The 15,218-nt window shown below is 33.8% G+C and overlaps 1 protein-coding gene across 1 annotated transcript in view; it reads right to left on the bottom strand.

Moving 5' to 3' along the window:
* Positions 1-13,786: 13,786 nt before the first annotated feature.
* Positions 13,787-15,218, bottom strand: part of LOC127714339 (uncharacterized) — a 50,121-nt gene continuing 48,689 nt past the window's right edge. The window contains exon 2 of the mRNA XM_052220398.1: positions 13,787-14,148. Within this exon, the coding sequence (XP_052076358.1) occupies positions 13,850-14,148 (299 nt within the window). The 3' untranslated portion in view covers positions 13,787-13,849. The remainder of the gene's footprint in view (positions 14,149-15,218) is intronic.

Raw genomic sequence — 15,218 nt, 5'->3', positions numbered from 1 at the left:
AAACATGTAGAATGATAACGACCACACGAGTACAATACATCTCTTAAAATATGTAGAATGATAACGACCACACGAGTACAATACATCTCATAAAACATGTAGAATGATAACGACCACACGAGTACAATACATCTCATACAACATGTAGAATGATAACGACCACTCGAGTACAATACATCTCATAAAACATGTAGAAGGATAACGACCACATGAGTACAATACATCCCATAAAAAATGTAGAATGGTAACGACCACACGAATACAATACATCTCATAAAACATGTAGAATGATAACGACCACACGAGTACAATACATCTCATAAAACATGTAGAAGGATAACGACCACTCGAGTACAATATATCTCATAAAACATGTAAAATGATAACGACCACTCGAGTACAATACATCTCATAAAACATGTAGAAGGATAACGACCACACGAGTACAATACATCTCATAAAACATGTAGAATGATAACGACCACACGAGTACAATATATCTCATAAAACATGCAGAAGGATAACGACCACACGAGTATAATACATCTCATAAAATATGTAGAATGATAACGACCACACGAGTACAATACATCCCATAAAACATGTAGAATGGTAACGACCACACGAGTACAATACATCTCATAAAACATGTAGAATGATAACGACCACACGAGTACAATACATCTCATAAAACATGTAGAATGATAACGACCACACGAGAACAATACATCTTATAAAACATGTAGAATGATAACGATCAAACGAGTACAAAACATCTCATAAAATATGTAGAATGATAACGACCACACGAGAACAATACATCTCATAAAACATGTAGGATGATAACGACCACACGAGAAAAATACATTTCATAAACATGTAAAATAATAACGACCACTCGAGTACAATATATCTCATAAAACATGTAGAATGATAACGACCACTCGAGTACAATACATCTCATAAAACATGTAGAAGGATAACGACCACTCGAGTACAATACATCTCATAAAACATGTAGAAGGATAACGACCACACGAGTACAATACATCTCATAAAACATGTAGAAGGATAACAACCACACGAGTACAATACATCTCATAAAACATGCAGAAGGATAACGACCACACGAGTACAATACATCTCATAAAACATGTAGAATGATAACGACCACACGAGTACAATACATCCCATAAAACATGTAGAATGGTAACGACCACACGAGTACAATACATCTCATAAAACATGTAGAATGACAACGACCACACGACTACAATACATCTCATAAAACATGTAGAATGATAACGACCACACGAGAACAATACATCTCATAAAACATGCAGAATGATAACTACCACACGAGTACAATACATCTCATAAAACATGTAGAATGATAACGATCACACGAGTACAATACATCTAATAAAATATGTAGAATGATAACGACCACACGAGTACAATACATCTCATAAAACATGTAGAAGGATAACGACCACACGGGAACAATCTATCTCATAAAACATGTAGAATGATAACGACCACACGAGTACAATACATCTCATAAAACATGTAGAATGATAACCATCACACGAGTACAATACATCTCATAAAATATGTAGAATGATAACGACCACACGAGAACAATACATCTCATAAAACATGTAGGATGATAACGACCACACGAGAAAAATACATTTCATAAACATGTAAAATGATAACGATCACACGAGTACAATACATCTCATAAAACATGTAGAATGATAACGATCACACGAGTACAATACATCTCATAAAACATGTAGAATGATAACGACCACACGAGTACAATACATCTCTTAGACATGTAGAATGGTAACGACCACACGAGTACAATACATCTCATAAGACATGTAGAATGGTAAATACCACACGAGTACAATACATCTCAATAAACATGTAGAATGATAACGATCACATGAGTACAATACATCTCATAAAACATGTAGAATGGTAACGATCACACAAGTACAATACATCTCATAAAACATGTAGAAGGATAACGACCACACGAGTACAATACATCTCATAAAACATGTAGAATGATAACGATCAAACGAGTACAATACATCTCATAAAACATGTAGAATGATAACGATCACACGAGTACAATACATCTCATAAAACATGTAGAATGATAACAACCACACGAGTACAATACATCTCATAAAATATGTAGAATGATAACGACCACACGAGTACAATACATCTCATAAAACATGTAGAAGGATAACGACCACTCGAGTACAATATATCTCATAAAACATGTAGAATGATAACGACCACTCGAGTACAATACATCTCATAAAACATGTAGAAGGATAACGACCACTTGAGTACAATATATCTCATAAAACATGTAGAATGATAACGACCATTCGAGTACAATATATCTCATAAAACATGTAGAAGGATAACGACCATACGAGTACAATACATCTCATAAAACAGGTAGAATGATAACGACCACACGAGTACAATACATCTCATAAAACATGTAGAATGATAACGACCACACGAGTACAATACATCCCATAAATCATGTAGAATGGTAACGACCACACGAGTACAATACATCTCATAAAACATGTAGAATGATAACGACCACTCGAGTACAATACATCTCATAAAACATGTAGAAGGATAACGACCACTCGAGTACAATATATCTCATAAAACATGTAGAATGATAACGACCATTCGAGTACAATATATCTCATAAAACATGTAGAAGGATAACGACCATACGAGTACAATACATCTCATAAAACATGTAGAATGATAACGACCACACGAGTACAATATATCTCATAAAACATGTAGAAGGATAACGACCACACGAGTACAATACATCTCATAAAACATGTAGAATGATAACGACCACACGAGTACAATACATCCCATAAATCATGTAGAATGGCAACGACCACACGAGTACAATACATCTCATAAAACATGTAGAATGATAACGACCACACGAGAACAATACATCTCATGAAACATGTAGAATGATAACGACCACGCGAGTACAATACATCTCATAAAACATGTAGAATGGTAACGATCACACGAGTACAATACATCTAATAAAATATGTAGAATGATAACGACCACACGAGTACAATACATCTCATAAAACATGTAGAATGGTAACGATCACACGAGTACAATACATCTCATAAAACATGTAGAAGGATAACGACCACACGAGTACAATACATCTCATAAAACATGTAGAAGGATAACGACCACACGGGAACAATACATCTCATAAAACATGTAGAATGATAACAACCACACGAGTACAATACATCTCATAAAATATGTAGAATGATAACGACCACACGAGTACAATACATCTCATAAAACATGTAGAAGAATAACGACCACACGAGTACAATACATCTCATAAAACATGTAGAAGGATAACGACCACACGAGTACAATACATCTCATTAAATATGTAGAAGGATAACGACCACACGAGTACAATACATATCATAAAACATGTAGAAGGATAACGACCACTAGAGTACAATACATCTCATAAAACATAGAGAATGATAACGACCACACGAGTACAATACATCTCATAAAACATGTAGAATGATAACGACCACTCGAGTACAATACATCTCATAAAACATGTAGAAGGATAACGACCACACGAGTACAATACATCCAATAAAACATGTAGAATGGTAACGACCACACGAGTACAATAAATCTCATAAAATATGTAGAATGATAACGACCACACGAGAACAATACATCTCATAAAACATGTAGAAGGATAACGACCACTCGAGTACAATATATTTCATAAAACATGTAGAATGATAACGACCACTCGAGTACAATAAATCTCATAAAACATGTAGAAGGATAACGACCACACGAGTACAATACATCTCATAAAACATGTAGAATGATAACGACCACACGAGAACAATATATCTCATAAAACATGCAGAAGGATAACGACCACACGAGAACAATACATCCAATAAAACATTTAGAATGATAACGACCACACGAGTAAAATATATCTCATAAAACATGTAGAATGGTAACAACCACACGAGTACAATACATCCCATAAAACATGTAGAATGGTAACAACCACACGAGTACAATACATCTCATAAAACATGTAGAAGAATAACGACCACACGAGTACAATACATCTCATAAAACATGTAGAAGGATAACGACCACATGAGTACAATACATCTCATTAAATATGTAGAAGGATAACGACCACACGAGTACAATACATATCATAAAACATGTAGAAGGATAACGACCACTAGAGTACAATACATCTCATAAAACATAGAGAATGATAACGACCACACGAGTACAATACATCTCATAAAACATGTAGAATGATAACGACCACTCGAGTACAATACATCTCATAAAACATGTAGAAGGATAACGACCACACGAGTACAATACATCCAATAAAACATGTAGAATGGTAACGACCACACGAGTACAATAAATCTCATAAAATATGTAGAATGATAACGACCACACGAGAACAATACATCTCATAAAACATGTAGAAGGATAACGACCACTCGAGTACAATATATTTCATAAAACATGTAGAATGATAACGACCACTCGAGTACAATACATCTCATAAAACATGTAGAAGGATAACGACCACACGAGTACAATACATCTCATAAAACATGTAGAATGATAACGACCACACGAGAACAATATATCTCATAAAACATGCAGAAGGATAACGACCACACGAGAACAATACATCCAATAAAACATTTAGAATGATAACGACCACACGAGTAAAATATATCTCATAAAACATGTAGAATGGTAACAACCACACGAGTACAATACATCCCATAAAACATGTAGAATGGTAACAACCACACGAGTACAATACATCTCATAAAACATGTAGAATGATAACGACCGCACGAGTACAATACATCTCATAAAATATGTAGAATGATAACGACCACACGAGTACAATACATCTCATAAAACATGTAGAATGATTACGACCACTCGAGTACAATATATCTCATAAAACATGTAGAATGATAACGACCACTCGAGTACAATACATCTCATAAAACATTCGGAAGGATAACGACCACACGAGTACAATACATCTCATAAAACATGTAGAATGATAACGACCACACGAGTACAATATATCTCATAAAACATGCAGAAGGATAACGACCACACGAGTACAATACATCTCATAAAACATGTAGAATGATAACGACCACACGAGTACAATACATCCCATAAAACATGTAGAATGGTAACGACCACACGAGTACAATACATCTCATAAAACATGTAGAATGATAACGACCACACGAGTACAATACATCTCATAAAACATGTAGAATGATAACGACCACACGAGTACAATACATCTCATAAAACATGTAGAATGATAACGACCACACGAGTACAATACATCTCATAAAACATGTAGAATGGTAACGATCACACAAGTACAATACATCTAATAAAATATGTAGAATGATAACGACCACACGAGTACAATACATCTCATAAAACAGGTAGAAGGATAACGACCACACGGGAACAATACATCTCATAAAACATGTAGAATGATAACGACCACACGAGTACAATCCATCTCATAAAATATTTAGAATGATAACGACCACACGAGTACAATACATCTCATAAAACATGTAGAAGGATAACGACCACACGAGTACAATACATGTCATAAAACTTGTAGATTGATATAGACCACACGAGTACAATACATCTCATAAAACATGTAGGATGATAACGACCACACGAGAAAAATACATTTCATAAACATAGGCTACAAAGTTTATTGCGTAAAGGGGGATTCACGCTTATATATTGGCGAGTTTTGGATGTGTCTATGGGCCACTCGATATCTCTCGGCCGGAAGTCGGAATAAAATTCTCGGAACGTCTCGAAAGTTTTCGATCATCTATACAGGTAGTTATCTACGTCTTTGATACGGTCCCTCTATGGCTAGGCTACCACGTGACATTACACCATCAAAGTAAATTGGAAAGTAAACAATAAGGCTAGGTTGCAGTCAATAAATCGTTTAAATATAAGAACCTTTTTGCCTTTTCACAAAACATATGTGTTTTTAATAATGTGAATGTTTATAAGCGCTTAGATGTGAAAGTTTCTAAACAAGTATTATGACAACGCAATTATATTTGTTTTAAAACGACCCCTGTACACTGTGTGTATCTAGGTCAATTATAACGTGGTATTGTTCATTGTTAAGATAACAATTCTATTTTTGTTTCCTGGTTTAATAGTTTAACCGTATAACATCTACATATTTGTACTATGGTACGGTTTTGAAAATTGTATTCATTGTGTTGCCCAACTATCCTACACGTCTTGATTCATTCACATTATAGATATTTCAAACGCAAACTATCGGTTTGCGTTCTCAAAAATTCCAATAATACTAATTTCACTCGTGAATGCGCATTTTCGTTTTTCTTATCTAAATTTAGGACACGGCTGTAAGAGATTGACATGTGACTTTCATGCACGATCATCATTACTTACGGTATTCTGACCTCTAGCTGTTTCTCTTTTGTTTCTTTTGTGAGTCACTGTCCTATAATAAACTTTGACCTTTTCGAAAAGTTAATAAGGATTGTCTACCCAAGGAATAGATTCCTTAACTTTGTCATTTATTTGGCCTTTTAACTTTTTTCATTCGAGTGTCACTGATGCTTTTTTGTAGAATGGCGTCTGGCAAACATCATTTTAATTCTGGTATATTTTTATATCTACATACCTTTTTATATAAATTGGTTATTTTGAGGGTATGTACAGGTATTCATAAAATTTCTGAGTTAAGATATCCTTCAGCAAAACCAAGTTTCCCTGTAAAATATTTGAATTGATTTAAGTAAAATCAGGAAATCCGTAAAATTTGATATGTTTTATTAGACCAAAAAAAGTCTCTTTATAAGATGTCCTAATCAGTTGCATGACACAGGTTTCATTGCACATGGAAATTGGACTTTAGATTTATCTATACAATTAACATCTACCATGAGTACAGACAGTTTCAATAACGAGTTGAGAACATGAAGGTCCATGCAGGAAGCAAAATATAAAGATATGATAGATAAAATAAATGCATGCAGAATTCCAGATTATAAAGCAAACTGAGTGCATAACTTTATATTGCGATTGGTTTGTGCAATTTGCATAAGTCATCCGGTTTGTAGAAATTGGGATTTGCAAAAGGGTTATCATCGGGAAAATTATGTACATTCCCGAGTACTTAATAAAATAGTCTAGGTTTAAAATGTATATTCAAATAGTAGATGTAAATATACACTTTCAACTGACTTCTTCTAATCACAGTCAATTATTTCAATTCAAAAGCAAACACAAATTCAGCAACAATCTTTTGGTGACCCGGCAGTCAGCGGTCTTAGGTTCACGTATTGCTTTTCATTTTTTTAAAGAAAGCAACTTGGTTTTTTTTTTATTATCTTAACACCGGCAGGTAATGAGAATATTCATTTGATGTCAATGGAGACCCAGCATGAGATCAGTATATATTTGGAAGTCTTCCCCAGCGATTACAGATATGCTAATTATTCAACATTCAGACTTGGTGACGAAAACAGTAAATATAGTTTAACCATAGCAGGTTATAGAGGTAATGCAGGTAAGTATTTGATTAATCTAATGGTGAACTATAATTGAGTATGCATTGAATGTATGCTGAGGGTCTGGATGGGGTACGTGGTCTTCATTTTTGTATTTTTCAATTTTTAGACCATTTTCGTTATCCTATTTAAAATTGAGAATGGAAATGGGGAATGTGTCAAAGAGACAACAACCCAACCACAGAACAGACAACAGCAGAAGGCCACCAACAGGTCTTCAATGCAGCGAGAAATTCCCGCACCCGGAGGCGTCCTTCAGCTGGCCCCTTAACAAATATATATACTAGTTCAGTGATAATGAACGCCATACTAAACCCCAAATTGTACACAAGAAACTAAAATTAAAAATAATACAAGACTAACAAAGGCTAGAGGCTCCTGACTTGGGACAGGCGCAAAAATGCGGCGGGGTTAAACATGTTTATGAGATCTCAACCCTCCCCCTATACCTCTAGCCAATGTAGAAAAGTAAACGCATAACAATACGCATATTAAAATTCAGTTCAAGAGAAGTCCGAGTCTGATGTCAGAAGATGTAACCAAAGAAAATAAACAAAATGACAATAATACATAAATAACAACAGACTACTAGCAGTTAACTGACATGCCAGCTCCAGACTTCAATTAAACTGATTGAAAGATTATGTCTTCATCATATGAATATCAGGCACAATCCTTCCCGTTAGGGGTTTAGTATCATACCATCATAACATATATGAGAAGAACATAACCCGTGTCATGCCAACAACTGGTTTTTAAATAAATGTGTTTAGTGCCGATGCAAAGACCCTATAAGTGAATCAATATTAACGCCAAAATATGCAATCTTTAATGACCTGACAACAGTATCGTAACTATATCCCTTCTTAATAAGTCTATTTAAAGGTTTTGTTAGTTTCAGAGGTGAATACTGACATTTTTGTGCTTTATAAAGAATATTTCCATAAAAAATTGGATGTGAAATACCTGAACGTATAAGAAGTCTGCATGTTGAGCTATATTTACGAATGATGTCCTTATACCGATGATAAAATTTAGTAAATGTTTTGACTAGTTTGTGATATCGAAAACCCTAGTGTAATAATTTTTCAGTAATACATAAATTTCTCTCGTTAAAATCTAAAACATTGTTACATACACGAGCGAATCGTACAAGTTGAGATATATAAACACCGTAAGATGGTGACAAGGGAACGTCACCATCTAAAAATGGATAATTAACGATAGGAAATGAAAAATCATCTCTTTTATCATATATTTTAGTATTAAGCTTTCCGTTAATGATATAGATATCAAGATCGAGGAAAGGGCAGTGGTCATTGTTAGTATTAGCTTTATTTAAAGTAAGTTCAACAGGATAAATTTCTTTAGTATACATACTGAAGTCGTCATTATTGAGAGCCAAAATATCATCCAAATATCTAAAAGTATTATTAAATTTGTGTATCAGATGTTGTTTCGATGGGTCTTTACTGATTTTTGTCATAAATTGTAACTCATAGCAATACAAAAAAAGGTCCGCAATAAGTGGTGCGCAGTTAGTCCCCATTGGAATTCCGATAACCTGACGATATACGGAATCTCCAAAGCGAACAAAAATGTTATCTAGTAAAAATTCAAGGGCATATATAGTATCAAAGCATGTCCAATTGACATAGTTTTTTTGTTTATTGCTACTAAAAAATGACCTAAAAGAGTTTGAACATATATATTCACATTCTGACTTTTTAAATGCCCATTTAATTAGGTGTGTGAATTTTTTCTTAATGAGAATGTGAGGCAATGTGGTATATAGGGTAGAAAAATCAAAACTTTGAATAGATTCAAAATCACCAATATATGCATGCAATTTATCAAGTACTTCCAACGAGTTCTTGACACTCCAAAAGTAATTAATTCCACTATTTTCGAAGGCCTTATTTGAACAATTTATTATCAGGTTTTTGATTGTACCAAGTGTACTGGTAAGAAGAATAGACAATTTAGTAGTGGAACAATGGCTTGAAGACGAAATGAATCTATATTTGTAAGGTGTTTTGTGTAGCCCATTATTCTCTATCCTTAGCACCGTATTGTTCCGTAATATGTTTTTGTCCATTTTTCTCTATTCCTTATTTTCTTTCCCCTATTATTCCCTAGTCTGTTAACCCCATCCGAAGCCTTATGTATGTGTTATATATTTGTAATGTTTACTTATAACTATAACGCCATGACAAAAAAAAAACAAAAAAAAACAACGAAAATACAAACAAGTCCACAAAACATTATATAGAAAACTACAGACTGAGCAACACGAACCCCTACAAATACCAGGAACTTTAGTGCTCAAGAGTAGACAGTTCCTGTTCGTTATGTGGCAACCGTCGTTTTACTTTCAGATAATCTTACGAGAAATCACCTGCTAGCATTGCTAAATATTCTGTTTTATTGTTTTATTGACTGTTTTTGTGCTTTTTATTTTGTGTCGTGTGTGTGTGTGTTTTTTTTTTGTTGGGTTTGTTTGTTTTGTTTTGTTTTGTTTTATTTAATTTTATTTATTTATTTTTTTTGGGGGGGAGGGGGTCCCATGACACAATATAGACTTACTTAAAATCTTTTGCAATTGAAGAAAAGATTTTATTTCTATCACTATACTTAATATAGTTTCATATATGCAGGTGATTCAATGCACTATGACAACGGCCTTATCATGTAGGTGATTCAATGCACTATGACAACGGCCTTATCATGCAGGTGATTCAATGCACTATGACAACGGCCTTATCATGCAGGTGATTCAATGCACTATGACAATGGCCTTAACATGAAGGTGATTCAATGCACTATGACAACGGCCTTATAATGCAGGTGATTCAATGCACTATGACAACGGCCTTATCATGCAGGTGATTCAATGCACTATGAAAACGGCCTTATCATGCAGGTGATTCAATGCACTATGACAACGGCCTTATCATGCAGGTGATTCAATGCACTATGACAACGGCCTTATCATGCAGGTGATTCAATGCACTATGACAACGGCCTTATGTTTAGTACGAAGGATGCTGATCATGACCTTGACGGAGGTCAGAACTGTGCTGCACGATATATATAACAGCTGTTACTATGCCAACCTGAATAGGGAAGACAACAATTTAATCAATTGGAGAACATATTCAAATTACATACGGAAAACTAAAATGATGATAAGAAGAAAACCATAAAAGAATGTCCAAAATGATATGGATTTGTTTTGATTTCCTCGTTTGATTGACACCAGGTATTAAAAAATGGTTTGACAGCTTTTCATAAATTAATGAAATAAAATTGGTATAAGTATACGTGAATAATGAACTATCGTTTTTGCGTTGATATTAATATTTTTTTATGTTTTCATTGATTGTTCTTCTCCTATGCTGACTTTAAAATACTAGTATTGACTTCGTCCTTGAACTTATGTTTTGCAACTAGACCAATTAATAACCGTTTCAAGAATGTTACGCCTTTTATGAATTGTATAAGTGTGAATGAGTTTTGTATTTATACGTCGTAACATCACTGTTGTCAATTTCTCCAAGTCTTCACAAAAAGTGCATTATTTGACCAAAGACTATACAGATCTGCAATCAACTTTATTTTTGGAATGGCTATCAATTGGTCCGGGGACACAGTTATCGTCCTTTGATACAAATAGAGTCCACGGACAGTGTTTAACTTGCAAAACATTTTCATACACCTCCAAATTTATTTTCTCTATATTTTATGCATAAAATAGTAAGTTAGGAGATGAAATTCAATGTAAAAAAAAAATTAGGGCATGATTTTTTAGGTAAAGTAGTGATTTGGTCCAGTTTGAAAAGGCCAAAAATAAGTATGTTTGAAGCTGTCAAAATGAAATATAGACCCCCTATAACATAGAAGTATTTTTTTATAATATTTTGAGTTAGAGTCGATAGACTTAACTATACTCTTGACATAATTCATTCCAAAAGTAGTTTACTACACTGTAAAAAATCTTTCTGGATAGAGCAGGTGCGATTTTTTTAATTTACGTTTTTTGTCAAAAAGAAATGCATTTCAGTTGTCATACACAGGGGACGGACGGACAGACACACATAACATAAATAGCATGTATCGAAACAATGAAGACCTGTACCTGCATATATACTGAAAGTATACTTCTTAATCGGTGCTTACGTCTATTCACATTTAAATTCTCGTGTCATAATGTGCTATCGATAGCTGATGAAGGTAAATACAGAAAAGCGCTTCGGACGAATGGAATTACTTAACGTGTATTTTTCATTTTTCAACATTCAGAACAAATATAGAAATTTTGACATAAAATTACGTAAAAATGTGACTTTGTGAACATAGCACCTGAATAAAATCTTCACTAAAAAGGTTGTAAAACAGGAAACTAATTCACAGTGAGAACACAGAAATGTTAAGTATAAGCTTTAAGTTTTGTCTGTTAAAAATTATTCATAAACGATAATTTGTTTGAGGAAAGTATTATGAATAAAAGAATTAGAATAAATAATCTTTTTTAATACCTCCTTCATTATCTGGACTACTTTCGTCAAACAGCGACAGCATTGTTGACTCTCTTGTCAATAGGGGCAAACACAAAATGCTTGCCATTAACGAGGCTTGGCGAGTCCGAGAAGGTTTCATGTCTCACTCTTACAAGTTTTTGTATTCAAAGTGTCAGTAGAAAATAAGAAAAATTGCTGTTAAACAATTTGCATTAAATATGAATAGTGTTAATCACTAGACGTCTTACGTTTCTTCACTGTCATTGAAACCTGTCCAACATCTTTTTTTTAACTACAGGTGTATCTGAATATACCACTCACATATATACAATTCACTCAGTATATAAAATTTGAATCGAGTAGTTTCTCTCTTAAAGTCTATTTTATTAAATATTTAGAAACCAACTTTTCAATATCACCAAATATTTGCACTGATACGATATCGTTATTTAAAAGCAAAACGAAATTGAATACTAAGGTTCCAACTCCCTCAGACAAAGTTGACCTTAGACGAACTTTGCTATTCTTTTTTGTCCCTATGCCTTTTGGTCATAAAGCTCCTAACGTTTCTAAAAGAGGGACGAAAGATACCAGAAGGACAGTCAAACTCACAGATCGAAAACAAACTGACAACGCCATGGCCAAAAATAAAAAGACAAACAGACAAATAATAGTACAGATGACACAACATAGAAAACTAAAGAAAAAGCAACACGAACCCCACCAAAAACTAGGGGTGATCTCGGGTGCTCTGGAAGGGATCCTGCTCCACATTTGGCACCCGTCGTGTTGCTTATGTTATTACAAATCCGGTAAATAGTCTAATTCGATAGGTCACATTCTAAGTATTTATACATTCCTGGTTTGTGTTTGGGTGTTCCTGTTGACGGTAAATCCAGAAAAGAGGGTCGTAATGGGGGTACCTTCATGACGAATAACAGTAAAAAAATCTTGCTTAACGGTAATTTTTGGTACATGAAGATAAAAACGTAAATTTTCTCGATGACGATATAAAAATCCACTGATTTTGACGAATCATGTTAAATTCTTTCCAAAAATAACGGTAACGGATAAATATTTGAGACCTCTGACGAATCACGATAAGGATATTTTGACGAATCACGACAAGATTTCAATCAATTTGACGCTAATGGTAGCCGAAAATGACCATTTGACGCCTGACGGTAAAGAGCATTCCTACCCTCAGAAAAGCTCGCAATTTATAAAGTGTTATTTTCATGTCGTTTGCTTTGCTGATTAGTCGTTTAGGGAGCTACCATTTGATTGTTATGCTGGGGGGGGGACTAGGATGAAATTTGAAAAAAATAGGCAGGACAGGTGTTTTGAGTAAAAAAAAAGGCAGGATGAGATTTTTGCAAAAAAAAAAAGGCAGGATGACAATTCAGTTAAATAAAAAAGTCAGGATAAACTAAAAAAAAAAAGGCTGGACCGAATAGAGTGAAAAATAAAAAGGCAGGACCGAATAGAGGGAAAAATAAAAAGGCAGGACAAAAAAAAATTTTCATTCAAATTAAATAAATACTCAACAATAATAAAGTTTAATTTTAACAACTAGCTTAGTTTGTTTTCTTTTATCTTTTCAATTACTCTGTCATGGCTTCGTTCGTGTTTTGATTTCGTGGAATTGAACGACGATAAAATCTTGTCGTCGGACGGCACAGTTCGCTCCCTTTGTACATGGTTACGGGGATTCTGTTTCAATAACAAACGCAACAATAAGTCTGAAATATCTCTCTTATTTTGAGGTATAGAGCTGTCATGGTCTTTTGAAGATCTGTTACCAATCTCAGTTGACAAAGCAGCTGGGGATGAAAAATCTTTAGACATGGCACTAGAAAACGATCCCGGGTCTGAAATGAAAAAATAAAAATATATGAAAATTCAGCATGGTTATATTGGAAAAAAAACTAATGTAAACGATGTACAATTATCAAGGAAAAAACATTAAGTAGGTTTACATGCCTATAGTTGTTAACTTCTACGTCATTTGGTTGATGGTGGAGAGTTGTCTCATTAACAATCATACCACATCTTCTTATTTTTATATATACATTTAACGCATTCTATTTGAAAAAGAGAATTTCTATTTTATTCTCTTTTTTGTGTGGTTGCAAATTCGGTAAACAAAAGGATTGTAAACGAATATTGTAAAAAAACAACTTTATTTTATGAAGGGCTGCCGATTCAGTCGCTAAACATTTGTGAAAATATATCCAGAATTACACCTGATGTTATCTTTATATTCATGCAGCAACAAAGAATGATGAAACTCCTTGCTATAAAATACATTAAAATGTAACCATTGGAATTATTCTTCATCTATGATCATAATGAATATCAACAAAAATGAGAATGGGGAAATATCCCTAGAATAAAAAGAACTTCAGACTGGGGAAATATCCCCACTTTTCTTCAAATTCAAGTTTTAGAAATGTTTGTAAGTAACTGTAATTAATATAACGAATAAAGTGGGGAAATATCCCCAAATAATATTTGACTTTCAATATGGTGATAAAGAATACGAAATGGGGAAATTTCCCCATTAAATTACAAGTAGTGGGAAAGCATCTATACAGGAAGACAACACATACATGAGCACTAGACAATATTGGGGAAATTTCCCCACATGAAAATAATCTTTAAAAAATGCCGTGTAAATTGTCATTTTCTATGTTGAAGAAATAAACAAAATACACGGAATGGGGAAATTTCCCCATTATGTGTAATTTGTCCATTTCTTCAGCATTTTTCAAAGATTTGTTTTCCCACTAAAAACGCCAATCCTGAAAATAAAAATTTAGAACATTGCTCCGGTGAAGCAAACCAGACAAAACAATTATACTGCTTAAAATCATTTTGCAAAGTAAGATAGCGGGCTTTAGATTTGCACGTGTTCATATTGTTTATCGTGATATCATAT

This window comes from Mytilus californianus, unplaced genomic scaffold, assembly GCF_021869535.1.
Source record: "Mytilus californianus isolate M0D057914Y unplaced genomic scaffold, xbMytCali1.0.p SCAF_9, whole genome shotgun sequence".
Lineage (NCBI taxonomy): Eukaryota > Metazoa > Mollusca > Bivalvia > Mytilida > Mytilidae > Mytilus > Mytilus californianus.
This window is presented reverse-complemented; position numbering and strand designations above follow the sequence as displayed.